At 37.0% G+C, this 18497-nt stretch overlaps 1 protein-coding gene across 1 annotated transcript in view; it reads left to right on the top strand.

The window, feature by feature from the left end:
• Positions 1-9137: 9137 nt before the first annotated feature.
• Gramd2b (GRAM domain containing 2B) overlaps positions 9138-18497 on the top strand; it is a 112298-nt gene continuing 102938 nt past the window's right edge. Inside the window, exon 1 of the mRNA XM_047555968.1 lies at positions 9138-9358. Within this exon, the coding sequence (XP_047411924.1) occupies positions 9234-9358 (125 nt within the window). The 5' untranslated portion in view covers positions 9138-9233. The remainder of the gene's footprint in view (positions 9359-18497) is intronic.

Here is an 18497-nt window from a genome sequence, read left to right as displayed (position 1 = left end):
TATTTTTCATGTTTATTAGCCATGTTTATTTCCTCTGCTATAAATTACATGCTTATGACCTGAATCACATTTTAAAAGATCCCATGAGCTCAGTTCTCAAGATTAAAATATCACAGAAGCGCCGTCTCAGTCACCTCTTCTGAATTTGACCCAGCCCCAATGTTCTTCATTACTTTGAAGAATTGCAAGATGAAGAGACCCTGCAATTTGCTAACCTGAAGAGATACAATCATCAGCAACATAGATGAGTATTTGAACATGAGTTGCTTTCATTTTACCTGTCATTATTTAAGAGATGATAGCTTATACTCTCCTAAATACCTGACAAATCTGAAGAAAATCATGATTATTAATGTTGCTTCTTATTATCACAGTTGTAGACAGGTGAAATAAATAACCACCTACAAAAACATAATTTCAAAATTATTGAGACAGACATCTTTACCCTAAGTACATATATGATTACACAAACGGTATGTGAATCTACATCGTGTACAACCATAGAAATGAAATGATGTACCCCATTTGTGTACAATGAATCAAAATGCAGTATGTAAAAAATTTAAAAATAATTAAAAGAATTAAAGGAAAAATACCTAGAGTCATAGCCTTAGACTTTGGTGGATCCACATTTAAATAGGATGAGAACACAATAGCTCCAAAAAGAATAGAGATGATCAAGTTCACCAATTCTGAATAAATGTCTACTTATATTGATCAAAGTAATTATTTTCCCAGAAATAAACCCTAACAAAAATGATTCATTTCAATGAAGTGGTCAAGGCAATCTAATAGGAAAAGGATAGTCTTTTCAACAATAGTGCCAGGACAACAGGCAAAAGAAGGAAAATGGATCCCTACCTCATGACATACACAAAAATTAACTCAGTGGATCATAGACCTTACTCTTACATAACAGCTAAAACTATGAATCTCTTAGGGGAAACTCTTCATGACCTTGGGTTAGACCATGATTTCTTAGGTACCACACAAAAATCACAAGTGATAAAAAATTGACAAGTCAAACTTTGACAAAACAAAAGGCTTTTGTGCTTCAAAGGACAACATAGAGAAAATGATGAGACTATGAAATGGTTAAAAAAAACTGCAAATCATGTGTCTTAAGGAACTTCCATCTGAAATATTTAAAGACACAATTCAATAATAAAAGACAAAATAACACATTAAAAATAGGCAAAGGATTTATTTAAATAGATTATTCTCTCAGAGGACATATGAATGGCCAATAAGCATATGAAAAGATGTCCAATATCATCAGTCATCAGCAAAATACAAATCAAAACCATAAGACACAACTTCACATCCACTAGAATGGCTATAATCAAAAACAAAACAAAATAATCCCAAGTGTCAGAGATTGGAACTCTCATCTATTGCTGGTCGGAATGTAAAATGTTCCCACTATTTGGAAAACAGTTCAGCAGTTCCTCAAAAAAGTTAAATATGACAGCTCCTGAGTATCTAACCAAGAGAACTGAAAACACAGACACCCAAAACCTTGTACACAAATATCAATTGCAGCATTATTCTTAATAGCCAAACCACAGAAACAATGCTAACACCCATCAACTAAAGAATAGATACCATAAAGTGTGATACATCCATGCAATGGAATATTATTTTGTTATTAAATGGAATGAAATACTGATACATGCTATGTGAATGATCTTTGAAAACCTTACCCTAAGTGGACAAAATCTGCCACAGAAGATCCCATGTAGTATGATCCACTCACATGAAATGCACAGAATGAATATTTTCTCTCTCTGCTGATGACATAAGCTATACCTCATCTACAGAAAGAAAAAAATAAAGTCATAGATTAGAGGATGCCTCAGGGAAAGTGGGGAAGGGAGGGAAGAAGGACAGGGAGTTACTGCTGTTGGGTACAAGGTTTCTTTGGGAATGATGAAAATGTTCTAAAATTAGATGATGGGGATGGTTGCACAACTCTGTAAATATACTGAAAGCCACTAAATTATACACTTTAAACAGGTGAACTTTGTATCATATTAATTATATCTTAGTGCTATATTTTTTCAAAATTCCAAAAACAGTCACTTTAAATAGGGTCTATGGTTTTATTATATTGATAAAATGACTATAAATAGTGATCAAAATAAATGTTAAAAAAATTGCTAAACATTTATTATGTGCCAAGCCATCCTCAGAGTCTTTACAGACATTAACTAATTGCTTTCCCAACAAATCTATTCAATAGATACTATTATTCCCATTTTACAGATTAGGAAACTAAAGCACAGTTTTCAAGCCCCCAGTTACTAATGGCCTAGGGAAAATTCACAGAGAGTCTGCATTTTTAAAACCAAATATGTATCAACCCTGGCATCTTGGTGAGAAAAATGGCTGAAATTGAGAGAATCGGGGGCTTTTTAAGTGCTATAATTAATAACAGAGCTGAAGAAAGCTAATGCCTTTCTTCAGAGAGGGAAAGAGAGAGGAGTGTTACCTCACAGGACAGCAGTGGAAGATGAAAGACTATGGGTGGGGCCATCCCATCCCTCCCTTGCCCTGTATACAGACTGTGTTACCCACACATGGTTGTTGCTGATTCTGGTTCTCCTCTGAGTCACTATGAGGAGGAGTTCTGCACAGTACTGTGGTGTGGGAAGGACCCAGACCACCAGGTGGGAGTTAAAGGTGAATCCAGGGTGGCCCTGGCTCTGCCACTGACCATTCTCATGAGCCCATGGGCGGGTCTATTCCCTCTGGACACAAATGGATACATGAAATATCTTAAGTAGATTCTTCCTAAGGTTAAAAATCTCACAGAGTTTCTAGACTAATCTCACAAACATCTTGGCCAGTGGTGTGTTTACTCCCAAGCAAATCTTTCTCAAGTCTGTTTCCTGGAATCTCTAAACAGGCCCTTGATTCAATTGCAACTGCTCTGGCCCCTGGTGCTCCAGCTGGGAGGGAGGAAAGACGTGTCTTTTGTTGCTCAAAAGTGGTAACCTCTTGAAAACAATAAAGATAAATTTAGCAAACCTTGAACATATTTTCAGGATTACCAAACTGTTTTGACAAACCTTCAGAGAAAAACATAATTTTGATGACACTAAAATGTTAATTGTGATTTTATCTCTGGGGGTTAAGAAGCACAGGTATAGTGGTGTGTGTGTGTGTGTGTGTGTGTGTGTGTGTGTGTTTTCAAAATGTTTACAATACATATACATTTGTTTTGTAAACAAAAAAGTACATTTTAAAACCTTAAGAGTACAACATTGTGAATGTAGTTAATGCCATTAAACTTTAAACTTTAAAATGATTAAAATGATAAATTTTATGTTATATGTATTTTACCCCAATAAAAATAATATGAAGGGGCAGGGGTTGTAGCTCAGTGGTAGAGCATTTGCCTAGCAGGTGTGAAGCACTGAGTTTGAATCTCAGCACTGCATATAAATAAATCAAATGAAGATTCATTGACAATTAAAAAATATTTTTTAAAAATAATAATAATACCAAAAAAACTCTTATGGGGACACTAATGATCATTCCATCCCCAGAACTATTTCTCTGAAAACTGTTGGAAATAATTACCAATTTATTTAAAATCAAACAAAGGCAGAATATACAATAAATAGTATGCAATTTGACAGACAACAATGTAATTTAAACAAAAGAACAAGGTTTCATAAATCTGCTAACTGTATGGACAAATGCAAATGTTTTACCCAACACCCAGATTTGAGTATTTGAGCATTTATGATGGGGCAAGGAAGTCAACATGTCCTGGCTCACAAGAGCTGGTGGTCTGCATCTCTTCCCAAAGCCACATTCAGGGCATGTTTGTAGCTTGAGATCATCCATAGTGGGACTATTTACACTGTGAAAATTGGTTGACGCTATGAATCAGAGCTCCCTCCCTCCCCACTTTCTGGAAAACCAGTTTATCAGCACATCACTGTTAACTAATAAATATATCGCTCAATCAACAGAAATTTACAGTGACAGAATGTTTAAAATCGACTATTGCAACACATTTTATAAACTTAATTAAACATAATTAAAAACAGCAAAAAGATTTTTCCCTAGTTGGTGGAAGAACTAGAAGAGGAACTTGGGTTTTTAATTTTCTTTCCGTTGTATCACAAAAACCAAATGCAGAAAAAGTAAAGTTGCCTTAAGTCTGGTCTCACCATGTTTACTGGAGCTGCAGGATCAATTTTCTAATATTTTGGGGAAAAAAACTCCCTCTAAAGTCATGACCCCACTACAGATAGTCATAATTTTCCATCAAGGGCAACATACAATTTCTTTCTGTATCCTTTGAACAAAGTGTTCAGGACTTTAAGGAAAAATTAAACTCCTCTCCAATCTTTATCACAGAAACCATAGAATAAAGGAGTTTGAGGAGACAGGAAGGATCTTTAGATATAATCTAGCCTGTGAGTCAGACTGGAATGTTCCAGGCGGCTTGGCAAGGCCATTACCACCAATGTGGAACCTTCATGTGCCAGGATTGTTAACACTCACTCTCCCTACGGGATTAGGTCTTCCACAGACCACAAGCAGACACAGCTGAGGCCACATGGAGAAAAGTAATTATATCTTTAAATTATATATGTCTCCACTCAGCATTTATGAAAATATGACCAGTTCAAAACTCATCATATTCTTCTTTTCCATCCCTTTGTCCTTTTCTTCCTCCTCCTCCTTCTCCATCACCGTGAGCATCTTCTGAATACTTACAATGTACAGACTTCAGGCTCGCACTTCCCATGCCCAACTGAGTAGTGATTAGAGTTTACAAACTAATGTTATTTTTTTTAGATGTTGATGGACTTTTATTTTATTAATTTATTTATATGTGGTGCTGAGAATTGAACCCAGTGCCTCACACATGCTAGGCAAGTGCTCTACCACTGAGCCACAACTCCAACCCCATAAACTAATGTTATTAATAGTAGCCTGAATAAAGCATAATCCACCAGATATCTTAAAGCACAAATACTTCTAACTTTGCTTAATTCTAGAAAAAGTCTCATTTTTTTTATAAATGAAAATTTATATTTCATGCCTCTGGAAATCTCAGTTTTGAAACCATGTATCTGGTGTTTTCAGTTTGATTTTGTGCCTTGAAATACAAGTCCCTCACTTCTAGGAGGAGGAGGAAGAAGAAGACACACAAGAGTGAGGTCCCTGCCTCCTACCTAGCTTAGCACCAGTAGGTACATTAGTTCCTTATTCATGTACCTCAGAACACTTGGAAACAAGGGAAGCTTTCTTCTTGTGTAATTTGGTCTTTGTTGTATGAGACTATCAAAACCAACCATTATTGCACAATACTAACCTGTTGGAACTATGGGCCATTTCATTGAAAAAAGAAAAAAAAATCTTACAATCAAACTTTAATTCATGGGGTTTAAGCAAAGAAGATTAGAGTTTGAGAAGACCTTCAACAATGTCTAGGCTGGAAATTTTAAACTTAGTTGCAGATTATGAGAATAGGTGAATAGGTGAAGCAGAGAGATAAAAGGAAGGCTGCAGATGAGGCCAACTGCAGAGGGCAGCCCTGTCACACGCAGGCTCTGCAAACTACTTAGCATCAACCAGTTACTGCCACACTCTCATCAGGTCTGATTTTCCAGGCAAGGCCAGATAAGCATGCTTTATATGAATGTGTAAGAAATTTCTATTTATAAATATTGGAAAGGCCAAGCAGAACAATTCTCACCTAAAATCTCTGGATTTGGCAGAAGAGCAAAGCAAAGTCCAAAGATGTTGACAGACTAACTTAACAACTGGAGGAACCCAAATTCATTTCTCTATTTTCTGAGTGGAACTCTTTTACAAACTCAATTTAGAAAAATGCAACATTCTGACTTATTGGAGAATATCCAAAATATGATATATTTAGATCTTTGGTGGTCTTAAAACTTCCTGCTAGTTTTCAGTTTTTTTGTGTTCGGTTTTATTTTAAACAGATATAAAAGGGTCTTGGCTGCCTTTGTTTTAGTTATATTCTAATTGTTATTATATATTATTCATTTTGGTCAGTGTTAATCTCCTTTTATGGATATATTTACATGAATGTCATATTTACATGAATTCATACATATAGAAATGTCCCAGTTGTTTGTCTTTGATCTCCTGGTCTTCTTTTACATTTCACACACAAAAATAAAAGCTGTAGCACAGGCCATAAATTCCTTGGGCAATGGTGATATTTAAATGGTAAAGGGGTCCAGTGGTGAGAGCACTGTGTTCCTGATGTGGACTGAAGTCAATTGCAATTTATCTTAAAAACAGAGCAGTCAGAATTCACATTTTCTGGGCTGGGGTTGTAGCTCAGTAGTACAGTGCTTGCCTAGCACGCAGAAGGCCCTGAGCTGAATTCCCAGTACTGGAGGAAAAAAAATTAGAATTTAGTTTTCTTTTAGTGGTCATGTGCAACAGAACCTTATTCCCATTTGAACATCAAGCCCGAACATACTACTTGGAAATTTTGTCAGATTTATCATAGGCAGCTTCTATCAAGAAGTGAAATTCTGGGGCAAGCTCTTGCTGAACCTCACTCCCTGAACAGGTATAGGTTACCTTCCCCACCAGCATCTGCTTTGTCTGAAATTTGAATGTCCCTGGGAATGGGACACGCATTTCAGTTTTCTACCTCCTTCCACAGGCTTCTACGTCCACCATTTCAGCTCCCAAAGACATTTGAGTTTATGACCTCTACTCTAGACTTTCAGCAAAGCATATCTTTGGCACAATTTCTCATGATAAGGAATTAACTTGACATCTTACTTGAAAGTTCTGTCAAGACTATTCTAAGTATTTCCTATGGGTTGCTAAGTTGCTGCCTGACAGAAATAATCACATCGCCACAATGACTGCAGAAAGGTTGCATCATCTCCTTCTGCTTCCAAACATTGAGCACATGGCCATCAAACTAATCTTTCATCAATTTATTCACTTCACCTACAAAATAAATTTTAAATTAACCACCCTGGCATTCAGGGTTCTTCATAATTCAACCTCCATGGGAACCTTCAAACTCACCAACACACTCTGTACTCATGCACATCTGGTTCATGTTCACGTATGTGCTCATGCACCCTGACTCTTTACTTTCCGCCTTTCAACTCATATCCTACCTTTTCCATGAGATTTTCCTAAATAATTACAATCTCAATGATCTCACCTACTTTTAAATGTAAAAGTTCAATAAATATTTGTGGAATGAATGAACTCCATCATGACCACATTCCTACTATTTAATTATGGCAAGTTTTTAAGATGTAGTTTCTTCATCTCTAAAAATGTAATTTGGGCAAGGATCAAATGACATAGTATATATGAGATTATGTAGCAGAGATATGAAATAGATTCAGAAAAAAATTAGCTAATACAGACTCAAGAAACATTACTGCTTCCCTCTTTTATTTTTAGTTAGTTTTTTGATTATGCCCATGGTCTCTCCCTAGGTACAAGGTTGGTACAAGGACTCATCTTTTAAAATTTTCATATCATTCAAATATATAGCTAGTATAGAGCTTTGCCAATAGACATATGTTGAGTGAATAATAGAAAAACTTAACCTATTGAAAAACATGCTCAAAGACTAATTACTGACACTTGGATTCCCTACTCTACATTTTGTTCTAAGTTGTCCCTAGTTAAAATCTGAACTCACACAAGAGAAACCGTATCATACTACATTTTATTGATTATTAACAACTGCACCAATTAGACTATGTTTGGAAGGAACAGAAAATACCAAGTAGGTTGTGGCTTTGATATGAGAAATGGTGATTGGTTTGATTCAACACGTTAGCAATAACTTATTTAGTGTCTTTCCAACATGATTTCCTACACAATGGCAGTATAGATAGAAGGGGAAAAAAGAGGTGTAGGTCATGCTCTGTGAAGGACAGGAGGGAAGCAGTGCGCTGTCAGAATTACAGCATGAGAGTGACCACCCATCACAATTGCCCAACACTAAGAGTGTCCTAGGATTTGGAGTATTCAGCACTAAAGAGAGAAATCCTAGGCAAACCAGAAGGACATATTTTGTCTAATTTCTAAATTAGTGTCAATACGGCACACTGAGCAGCACAAACTTCTCCCTGCCGGGTTATCAGTTGGTCAGAGCAAAGTGCTAATGAGGCCAAGGCTAAAGGTTTGATTTCCCAGGAAACTTTGCTCTCTTCCACAATCAGAATCCATGTACTTCTCTTAAGCCAGCCTTCTCCAATGTCACTCACTAGTCAAAGGCAATAAGAAGAGAGACCATAGTTATTTTGGAACACTGCTGCTAGAAAAGTTGGAGGAAGGACTTTCATGTTTTCATGATAAACATTAAGTGACTGAAGATGATCACATAAAGAAACTCATCCTCTGAACTTTCTGTTTTTAATACAACGTATATCCAGATAAGTAGTAATACATTACCATGGCCTATTCTCCTGTGTAATTGCATTCTAATCCTAAGATCAAGCACAGTGGAGTTGGGACCATCTGGGTTGGCCCAGCCCCAGCAAGCAACAGAGATGGGACTCAAACTCTTAGTGCTTGTTTATTTGTCTTTGTTGTTTGGTATAGGTCACAGTCTCCTGTGACCCAGCAAAATATATAGCCTGCAAGTCAAGTCTCCCTTGACTTTGTACATATCATGTCCATAAGAATTCCAGGAACTTTAGGTCCCCAGGACCAAAGAACACAGCTTTGACCCTCCAGTGCGAGAAAATCTCGCCAGGCGTTGGGTGTAACTCACACAGTGGGCTGGCTACTTCCTGCATGTGTAGTCATGAAGCACAGCCACATTCCTCACCCTGCTGGTCAAGCTCGCTGATCAGCAAAAGCATCCTACTTTTAATATTTAGATGCTGCCATTCTCTGTTCCTCCTTATTTGATTTTTCTTTCTTTCTTCAAGTGTTTTTTTTTTTTTTTCTGTAGACTCACCTGCGTAAATCCACCAATTTAGTGGTGTTCATATTAGTAAACTGAAAGCAAATTTCCCAAACATATTTACTTCTGTTGCAGAGCAAATGTCAGCAGGAAGAAAACCGCCCATGTCATGCTGATATGTTACTCATTAACTTAAACAAAAAAAAAAAACTCAGATGAGAAGTCAGGCGATGCAGGAATTGTGCAGGGCTGAAACACAAAGATTTTCACTCTATTTGGGAGATCTGAAAATGAGTCTTTGAGCTAATTTCTTGACTTGCTGGTGGACAAGCTTACAATGGTGAAGAAAAGGTTGTCTTCCAGTGACAGTGTGTTCCGGTTTGAGACTCCCGGCAGCCCAAAGAAGGCCAGTGCAGGGACCCCGCACAGCTCCATGGACAGCACCGGATCGGTGTTTCTCAGGTGGGTAGAACCTCTCCCTGACCTTCCTGTGAGTAGCCCCGGCGACCTCGCTCACCCAAAAGGTGGCTGTTGGAGGGCCCTTTCCTCATCCCTGAGGTAGCAGCCAGTAAGGGGAAAGAGAAGGCACAGCTAGGCATCCCAGCCAGTGGATTCGATGGGGAACAAAAAAGGGAAATGAGTTGAGCAAACAGAACTGTCACCTCTGCTAAGGAAAATCATATTTAGTGCCTTCTTGTGTATTTTGTTGGTACTAGATAACTGACTACTGGGCAGTTCCTCAATTCTTGACTTAGGCTCCCAGGAAGTGAAGCCAGACAGTTAAACCAAAAACCTACTTTGGTGTCAGAATTACCTGAATTATTATTAAAATATATTAAGTAGTAATTATTAAAATAAAAGGTAATTGCCCTCTTTTTGCCTTTCTAAATTAAATAGTAAAATAGTACTGGTTGTACCGTAGTTCAACTATTTACTTTACAGTGATTTACAGCAACTTTGGCCATATTCAGAACAAATCCTTTTGAGCCACAAATATTAATACTCATATCAATATTCACTCTGACACTTTACAAATAAATATTTTAATAAAAATTCAATTAATCATTAACTCTATTCAGTCTGTCTCAATAATTATCTAGCAACTTATAAAATGTAGAAATCAAGTAGAGGGGGAAGTCAAATATAAGAAGTTTCTCATTGAGCTTTCATGTGAATTTCTCAAGTGAAAGCAAAGAAAGAATCTCCACACCCAAACTTTACTGTTACATAATATCATGTCTAGGAGGTCAGAGATTAAACATAATCATTTATTTTCTTCTTTAATCATTCAAAATCACAGCATTGCTCTAGATTATAGCTTTTAAGGGCTGAAGATGTAGAGTGCTTGTCTTACACCCAGGAGACCCTGGGTTCAATCCCTAGTAATACAATAAATGAATAAATCATAGCTTTCAAAAATAAAATTAAAAACAAAGAAATCCCATCTTATTTCATGGCATTTACAAATCAGAATGTCAAATTATGAAAACAAATTCAATAATTTTAAAAGAAGTTTTGGAGACCAAAAATTTATGCAACTTATTGATTAATGTATCTATTTTCAAGTTAGCTTAATTTTTCTATCATTAAAAAGACTATTTCACTTGGATTAGTGATTGTTTGGACAAGAGTACAAGTCTCATGACTGAAAACGTAAAGTATATTTTGCTGAACTCCAGGTGTCTCTTTCATGTTTTGCCTACTTAACATGTCTCTGAAATAGACTGTCATGCAGTCTTCTCTTTGGGTACAAACTGTAACTAGGAAAAATAAATCAAAATAAACGGTGTCAGGAAATAAATACATATAAAATATAATTAAATATAATTTTTGTAATTGTCAATAAATAAATAGAATAAAAATTAAAAATCTATATTGACCTAAGTGCAAACTTCTTTCAGGAAGATCCCAGGCCCATGTCACCTGCCTATTCAAGCACTCAACATCAGATCTCCATTTTAGCATTTATAAGTGCTATTCTAAAATGTATTGGAACCAACCTAAAAATTTCTCCAAATACTTTAGACATTAGAGAACTTTTAGTCTAATTGACAAATCTATTTAGTATTTTGTATGTAAAATCACTGAAAATAACTTGTAATTGGTCAAATTTTTGAGATCAAAATAAGACCAAGTAAACACTTACCTTCAGCTTCAAAATAAATGTCAAGAATTTATGTGGCTGTTTTAGTATCCCATTATTCTTTCCATGAACTAGAGTTCAGATCAACAAACTAAATGGGCACAGGTGGAATTTGTGCAGCATTTTTATTCAATCATTCAATTCAACAAAGTTTTATTGAGAATAACTATCATATGCCCAGCTTTGTGGGAGACACAGGTGATTCAATCACGCGTGAGACAAACACCTGCCCTCAAGGTGTTTACTAGTTTAAAGTCAGAGACAAGCAGAAAAAGATATGAATGAGTACATACGCAACATCAATACAGAATTTAAAACTTAGCATGTGCTATAGGAAACAAATCAAAGCTGAGATAGAGAATAAGATAGGAGAACTAATTTAAATGAAAAGATGATAGAGAACTTTCCAGAGAAGTGATATGTAGGCCAACTTAGAGAATGAAAAGATCTAGCCATGAAAGACTGGGAAGGGGCATGTTGTTCTGAGGTGAGTGTGATCTTGCATCTGGGGAGAGTGCCGCCTGATGCGTTAGCATTCTGCTCTAGTTATGATGGGAAGCCTCCAAGGGTTAGAAGAGGGGGTGATGTGATGTTCACGTTAGCAGGACACTTAGTTCTCCCTATGGGTTGTTTCCAGTTTTTTGCTCATTCAAGCAATGCTACATCTTGCCGGTGTCTCCTGGCATGCTTTTCTCTAAGGTACACACCCAGGAGAGGAATTTGCTAATCATAGATTATGGTCATGATTAGCCCTCCCTATTAACATCAAATCATGCTCCAAATTCTGCCGTTGACACTACCTCCAGCAGTCATTCTGTTGCCTCAACAGCATTTGAATTGTCCACCTTTTTAATTTTTTCCCATCTGGAAGTCATGAAATGAGACTTTAATGTGAATTTCTCTTATTAATAACAGGAGGGTCATCATTTCAACATGTTTACTCATCATTGTGGTTCCTTCTTCATCCTCCTTTTGGAAAAGAAGAGTCACTAACTTTTCTTCTTTTTAACAAATTTTAAAATACTCCACAGTGACTTTTTTTTTAGTTATATGTGTTATAAAACACTTTTCCAATATATGAATTTGTCTTTTCATGCTCTATTATGTCCCAAACCTTATTTTAATTTAGTAATCATTTTTCTTATGGTTAGCACTTTGTGTGACTCATTTAAGAAACCCTTCCCTACTCTGATGTCATAAGAATTTTCTTATGTATCTTCTTCTAATAGTATGTTTTCTTTTCAAAAGAGGTCTTATTCACATTTGGGATTTATTTTTGCGTCTGTTGTGAGTTAGAGCATAGTTTAATTTTTTGTACAGATAATGAATTGTTTGACATTACTTATTGAATAGGCTCCTTTTCCCATGAATCTGCCTTGTCAGCTCTGTCATACATCACATTCTTAATTATTGTCACTTTGTAATTTTAAAAAATCTGGCAAGACAAGACCCCATACTTGGTTTAGAAGTACTTGGATTCTCTTGACCCTTTGCTCTTCAACTTGAATTTTAGGATCTGCTTGTCAAGTAAAAACTTTGCTTGAAATTGCATTGAATCAATTGTTCAATTTGAGGAAGTTGCACCTTTACAGTAGAAATATATCTACTCATAAACATGGTATATATCTCCATTTATTTAGGTCTTCTTTAATGTCCTTTAATAAAGTTTTCAAATATTTTACACAAAACTCTTTCCATCATCCATTAGATTTATTCCTAGGTACTTTATACCTTTGTTGCTATTGTAAATATATTTTATTTTATTTCATTGATGTTGTACAGAAATATTATTTTATTTCTAAATTGATCTTATATTCAACAACCTTGCTAAGTATTTTTATTAATTTTAATAATCTATAGACTCAAGATGCTTCCTGTTTTGAGGGGGTACTGGGGATTGAACTCAGGGGCACTCGATACAAATATTTTGTATTTTATTTAGAGTCAGGGTCTCACTGAGTTGCTTAGTGCCTCGATTTTGCTGAGACTGGCTTTGAAATCTCAATCCTTCTGTCTCCCCAGCCACAGGGATTACAGGTGTGCTCCACACACCCTGCAAGATGCCCTCTTCTTCATAGATAATAATATCATTTGAATTAATAAAATGTTGTTTATGCCCTTCTGATCTTTACTCCTTTTAAATCATTTTTGCTTTATTACACAAGCAAGAAACCCTATTAGAATGTTGAATATAAGTAGCAATTCCAGGCATTCTTGTTTTGTTTCTGATTTTAAAGGGGGTGCTTTTAACATTTCAGGATTTATTAGCCTATTTCTAGATTTTAAAAAGTTCCCTTCTGATGGGGGTTTTCTAAAGGCTTATTTCAATGCATGGGCAAGGTTGGGGTGGCAGGACCTGGGAACACTGCAGAGCCTCAGATAGGGCAGGCTGACTCAGAGGCAACCAGGGTGCAGTGACCAGGACACGGTGAAACGGGCTGTGGAAGTTAAAATGAGGAGGTTGGCTGCAGAGGACTAGGCCTTGCATTAGAAATTTCCAGCAGAACTCCTCAGAAGCTGTTGTTACCAGGAGAAAAAGGACCCACAGTCTTCTCGGACTTCCCAGGCACTTCCACTTATACAAAGCACGTAAGCGGCTCTCAGTACGCATGCTCCGTGCTATTGCCAGACTTTTGAACACCACGTAATCCCGCTCTTCCCCACGACTGCTTCAAAAGCTCTTACTCATCTTTCCAGATGCACCTCCTGAAAGGTCTAGTACAGCCTCCTGCCGCTCTGAGCTAGCAGGCTTTTCTTATTGTTTGGCACCATGTCCTATATCAGCCACTTATCAAAATGTCCTGCAGAAGGGTGCATTTTTCACAAAACCAATGCAGCTTTACCTGTACCCTCACTAGCCCTTCCAAGGCCAGGGGAGGGTCCCTAGCAACATGCTCACATAGTCGTCCGTTTTTGTAAAATTCGCAGATACTCTTTTAGCTGCAGTTATGATTACTACCTCTCTCCACTCCAGTCCCACCCTCCACCCCACCCCCGGCCCTGGGCATTTTTGGCATTCTAATCTAAGGGAAGTATTTTGGAGTTGGGGATTAGTGAAATATATGTATCCATTTGCCTTCATGTCTAGGTACACATAAGTAACTGCTCGTGCAAGAATGGCTTACCTGAGTATCCCCACCTCCTACTAAGCTACCCAGCTTAGTGACACAGAGGTACAGAGCCAGAGATGTCATCAGGTACATCACTCCACAGGTGATGTACATTGAAACATGAAGGTAGTGGAATAGAACCAAGGTTTGAAATGTATGGAGCCAGAGGCTGGGCTCTGGAAATTTCTTCCAATCTTTGGATGTATAAATTCTAAGAGGTGGGCTCCGTTGTCATTAGTGGCCTAATCACAATAGCCATTAGGACTATATACTCAATAATGCAGATTGATATAAGTAACCAGTCTTACACTTTTACTTTCTTTTTTCAATTGCACTTGTATACAATAGAACTTAACAGAATTCCATAAAGTCGTACTAAAAACAGCCATTGCATCTATGTGTGTCACATAGATTAATATGACACTCAAGAATGGGTTTGAAATTGAAAAAAAAAAAGTCTAACCTATCAATGAAAAAGTAAGTATTTTTCCTAGGGAAAAGACTGCATTATCTTCTATTCTCTTGATTGAAAACAGTACAAAATTGTTGCCATACAAAAAGATCAATGAATGTCAGCTAAAAAGTGTAAGGAAATATTATAGAGCCCATCAGATAGTTATTGCAATATTTTCCTGGATTTGGAAATGTTTGTGAAGTTGGTCAGTTTTTTCAGATCAATGATTTGATTTTCTTTCCTCATTCTAAGTGAAATAGTCACTTTCATACCTAATCTTTTACTCATAATTTTTTTTTACTGAAGACCTTAAATTTGTATAAGCTTCAGGCCCACAAAGCTGCACCTGTCCCTAATAATAAGTGTTCCTGGGACTCACTCTTCCACAGATCTGAGATTTTTGTGTGTGCAGAACCTGATGCAGGTTATGTACTGATGCAGGGCTGAGAGAGGAATAGACAGCCAAGGATGAACGCCCAGGTGGAATATATGCTGGCTTAAAACTGACTGCCTGTGATCAGTCTTTCATTTTTGGCAGTTTAAAGTTACTTATGAGGAAATCAATTTTATAAATTGTTTTGAGCAGTTTCAACTACACTAAAATTTTCAGACCATCTAAAATTGTTTTTTAAAAGAAAACATAATTTAATAATCTATGCTCTAATTTTTTTACTCATTTTCGAATGAAATTTTAAGACCACAAAGAGATCTATTTTAGATTAATTCAATCTAAAGTCCCCACTTTCATTAAAAGCTTTTTTGTTTCTTAGAAGATTTTTTTAAAAAATCAATCTAGTGAATATACATGCCTTCATCTTTATTTATCCATTATTTAGTTAGTCTTTGTGTTTAACAAAACCAAAGCCAGGCAAGTATAATTAAATGGAAATTCTAGAATTTCCTCCAATTCTAGAAATTCCTCCAATGTGATCATACTGGAGACCTAGCATAGAGCTACATGAGGGCAAATTGGGAGCCTTTCCAGGAAGAACAAAAGTGACAAATGAGTGCATATATATAATACGGCAATAATATTAATCATTTCTTCTATTTGCACAGTGGCTTATTTATGGAAATTTTTTACAAACATGACCTTACAAACCTTGGTGGCTTTTCACTATGTTAGATGCTTAGATGAGGAGCAAGTAACAGAAAAAGGAAATTTTTATGTCATTGATGTATGACAAAATTAAACCAACAAAATAAGTTCAGGGGTGAATGCAGAACCAGACACATGACCAAAGTGGCCTGTTTCAACTTCATTGACCAATACATTTACATGGCTTGGTTTCAAATTATTTGGACTATTTCCAAAAGTCAAATCTGTCTTCAAAGTTCATTTCATTTAGTTTCTTTCATCTCACCTAAAGTGATTCTTAGAGTCTAAGAGGGGACACTGGTTTGAGTAGATTCAGTACCGTTGGAAGGAAGAAGGTTAAGAAGAGGTAACTGGGATTCCTGATCCTATACTAACTCATCCTGTGATTCTAGTTGTTTCCAAATGAAGTGTACAGGTGTTCTCAACTTAGGAAGGGTCACTTTCCAATAAACCCAATCTAAGTTTAAAAGATCCTAAGTTGAAAATGCATTTAATACATCTCACTTACCAAACATCATAGCTTGACAGTACAATATAGTGTAGCGTGCCACTGGTTTCTGCACTTGATTATGTGATTGATTGGAGCTACAGCTCTATGCCACCACCTAGCATTAAGAGACAGTATTATACCACATACCATAGTGGTGGAAAAAATGAAAATTTGAAGTACAGTCTGTGCCGCACTTTATACCATCATAAAGTAAAAATATCGTAAGTCAAATATCATGTGTCAGGGACCATATGTATTTATAAAAAGCAATGGTATTTGCTGTAAGTAATTTTGAAGAGTGGGTGATTTCATTGGATAGCATAGAATACTTTTTACTATCTGTGTAGGGATGCTCCCTGTAAGGAGCACGACCTGGTCTACAGCTGGTTTTTGTCACTTACAAGCCCTGCTTTCTTTCTGTTGCTTCACTTTCTTCAGCTGTGAAATGTGGATAGTCATAGGATTACGAAGAGTATTAAATGAGAAAATATATGAAGTGCTTGGCACAGCAGTTGTTCTAATGTCAACTATTATTATTAAAAGATAGTGGGGGGCACAGAGGAATAATAGTATATTCATTTATCACCCGGAGCTCCTAGGGACTAAGAATATATCCATTCCTCTATATTCCAGCACCCAGCACATAGAAGAAACTATGTTGAGAAGAGACTGTTGTGAGTAACTAGTTGAAGACTCAGCTTCTGTTTATCCAGAGGCTTCGATCTCTATTGGTAACTGACAGATACCAACAAGAAGGCAATGTGCACACACTTTGAAAATTAAATTATTATCATAAATCTCCAAACTGCCATTTTCCACAGCATGCTTCCCATTCATCCCCATGTTCCAACACTTTGATCTAGAAATTAACTGCACATTTCAAATTCTTAGTACCAAAAAATAAGTCTTGCCTAATGTAAAAAACTGCTGGCTGCCAGGGTGACCCTGGAGGAGGGGAAATCTTTTTTATTCCTTTCAATAGTCCCATGGGGGCAGAAACATGTGCTGTGTCCAGGCCTCATGCCCAACATGCGCCCATGCAGAGGAAAGAACCTGGAAGTAGGAATGGTGAAGCACTATGGGTGTGTTCACTTATCTCACAGGGTGGTCCTCTGGTCTCTGAGGAGGACACTCTGTGCCTTGGTCAGCTTCCCCAGTCACATCTCTTGCCCTTCCCCCAACCCGGAAATCCACCCTCAGCCATGGAAGGACTTTAGACTTTCTTCTTTGCCTACAACACTCTGACAGAGTAAATTCTGAGCTGTTATCCCTCCTTCACAAAGCCAACCCTGACATCAATCTCCCTCTCCCTGTGTTCAGAGTGTACCTTTTGTTTAATTCCAGTCTAGCATTTATCACACCTTTAATTATACTTTTTATAACATTAGCTGTTTTTTCTCACCACGCTGCCTTTGGTTTCTAACCAATCGCTCAGCACAGTTCCTGGAACAAAGTAGACAACCATAAATGTGAGATAGGTGAATAAATGTTGAAAGGTGACGGTAAAGGAAGAGTTTCCAGGAGTTGCCCCTCACCAGGGTCGCTGCTGACCTCACCCCAGAGAGGCAGGTGCTCAGAGGAACACACAGGGCATACAAGTCATTCATTTGCCCAGTTCAAGGAGAACAGCAAGTGGCAAAGTCAAATGACCCCTCAGACCCCATGACTTACAATCCAGGTCTGTCAGGGCCCCACAGGGATTTATCATTAGATTTGAATTGGTATTTGACTTTCTGTGGTCTCAAAAGTTTTATCCTTGAAATTGGGGGAAAAAGAAGTGAAAATTACACAACAAAAAAGACTACCAGGAGCAATATAGGCTTACATTTCTATTTCCATAAATGTAAGTGCAAATTTAATCATAACTTAATTTCATATTGACTTATTTAAAGTTTAAAAAATTTACTGTAAAATTGAACTAAATTATATATGAAAGAAATACGCATTTACTTCAATAAAACATCAGTTTTTAATTTAACAAATAATCACTCACACATGCCACATACTTTCCTAGCTTCATGCCTCTGTTCTTATTTTCTCTGCCTGGAATAACATTTTCCTCAAACAAAAGTTAATCAACAAGTTTCTATTGTGTAATAAGGCACTAGAGATCCAGCAGTGAATAAAACAAGTGTGGTCCAGGCTGTTACGTTGTTGTAGTCAGAAGAAGATGGTATTAAAGGATCCTGAGCATCTTGCATCTTGGGAATACAGAACACAGGGCCCATGAAACAAGGGGGGCAGCCAGTCCCTGAAGGCATGAAGGAGTCCTGAGAAATGAAATGAAAGAGATCTGAACCTCAGG

Source organism: Sciurus carolinensis, chromosome 6 (assembly GCF_902686445.1).
Source record: "Sciurus carolinensis chromosome 6, mSciCar1.2, whole genome shotgun sequence".
Taxonomy (NCBI): Eukaryota; Metazoa; Chordata; class Mammalia; order Rodentia; family Sciuridae; genus Sciurus; species Sciurus carolinensis.
Note: the sequence above shows the minus strand (reverse complement) of the source record. Positions and strands in the feature narration are given on the sequence as shown.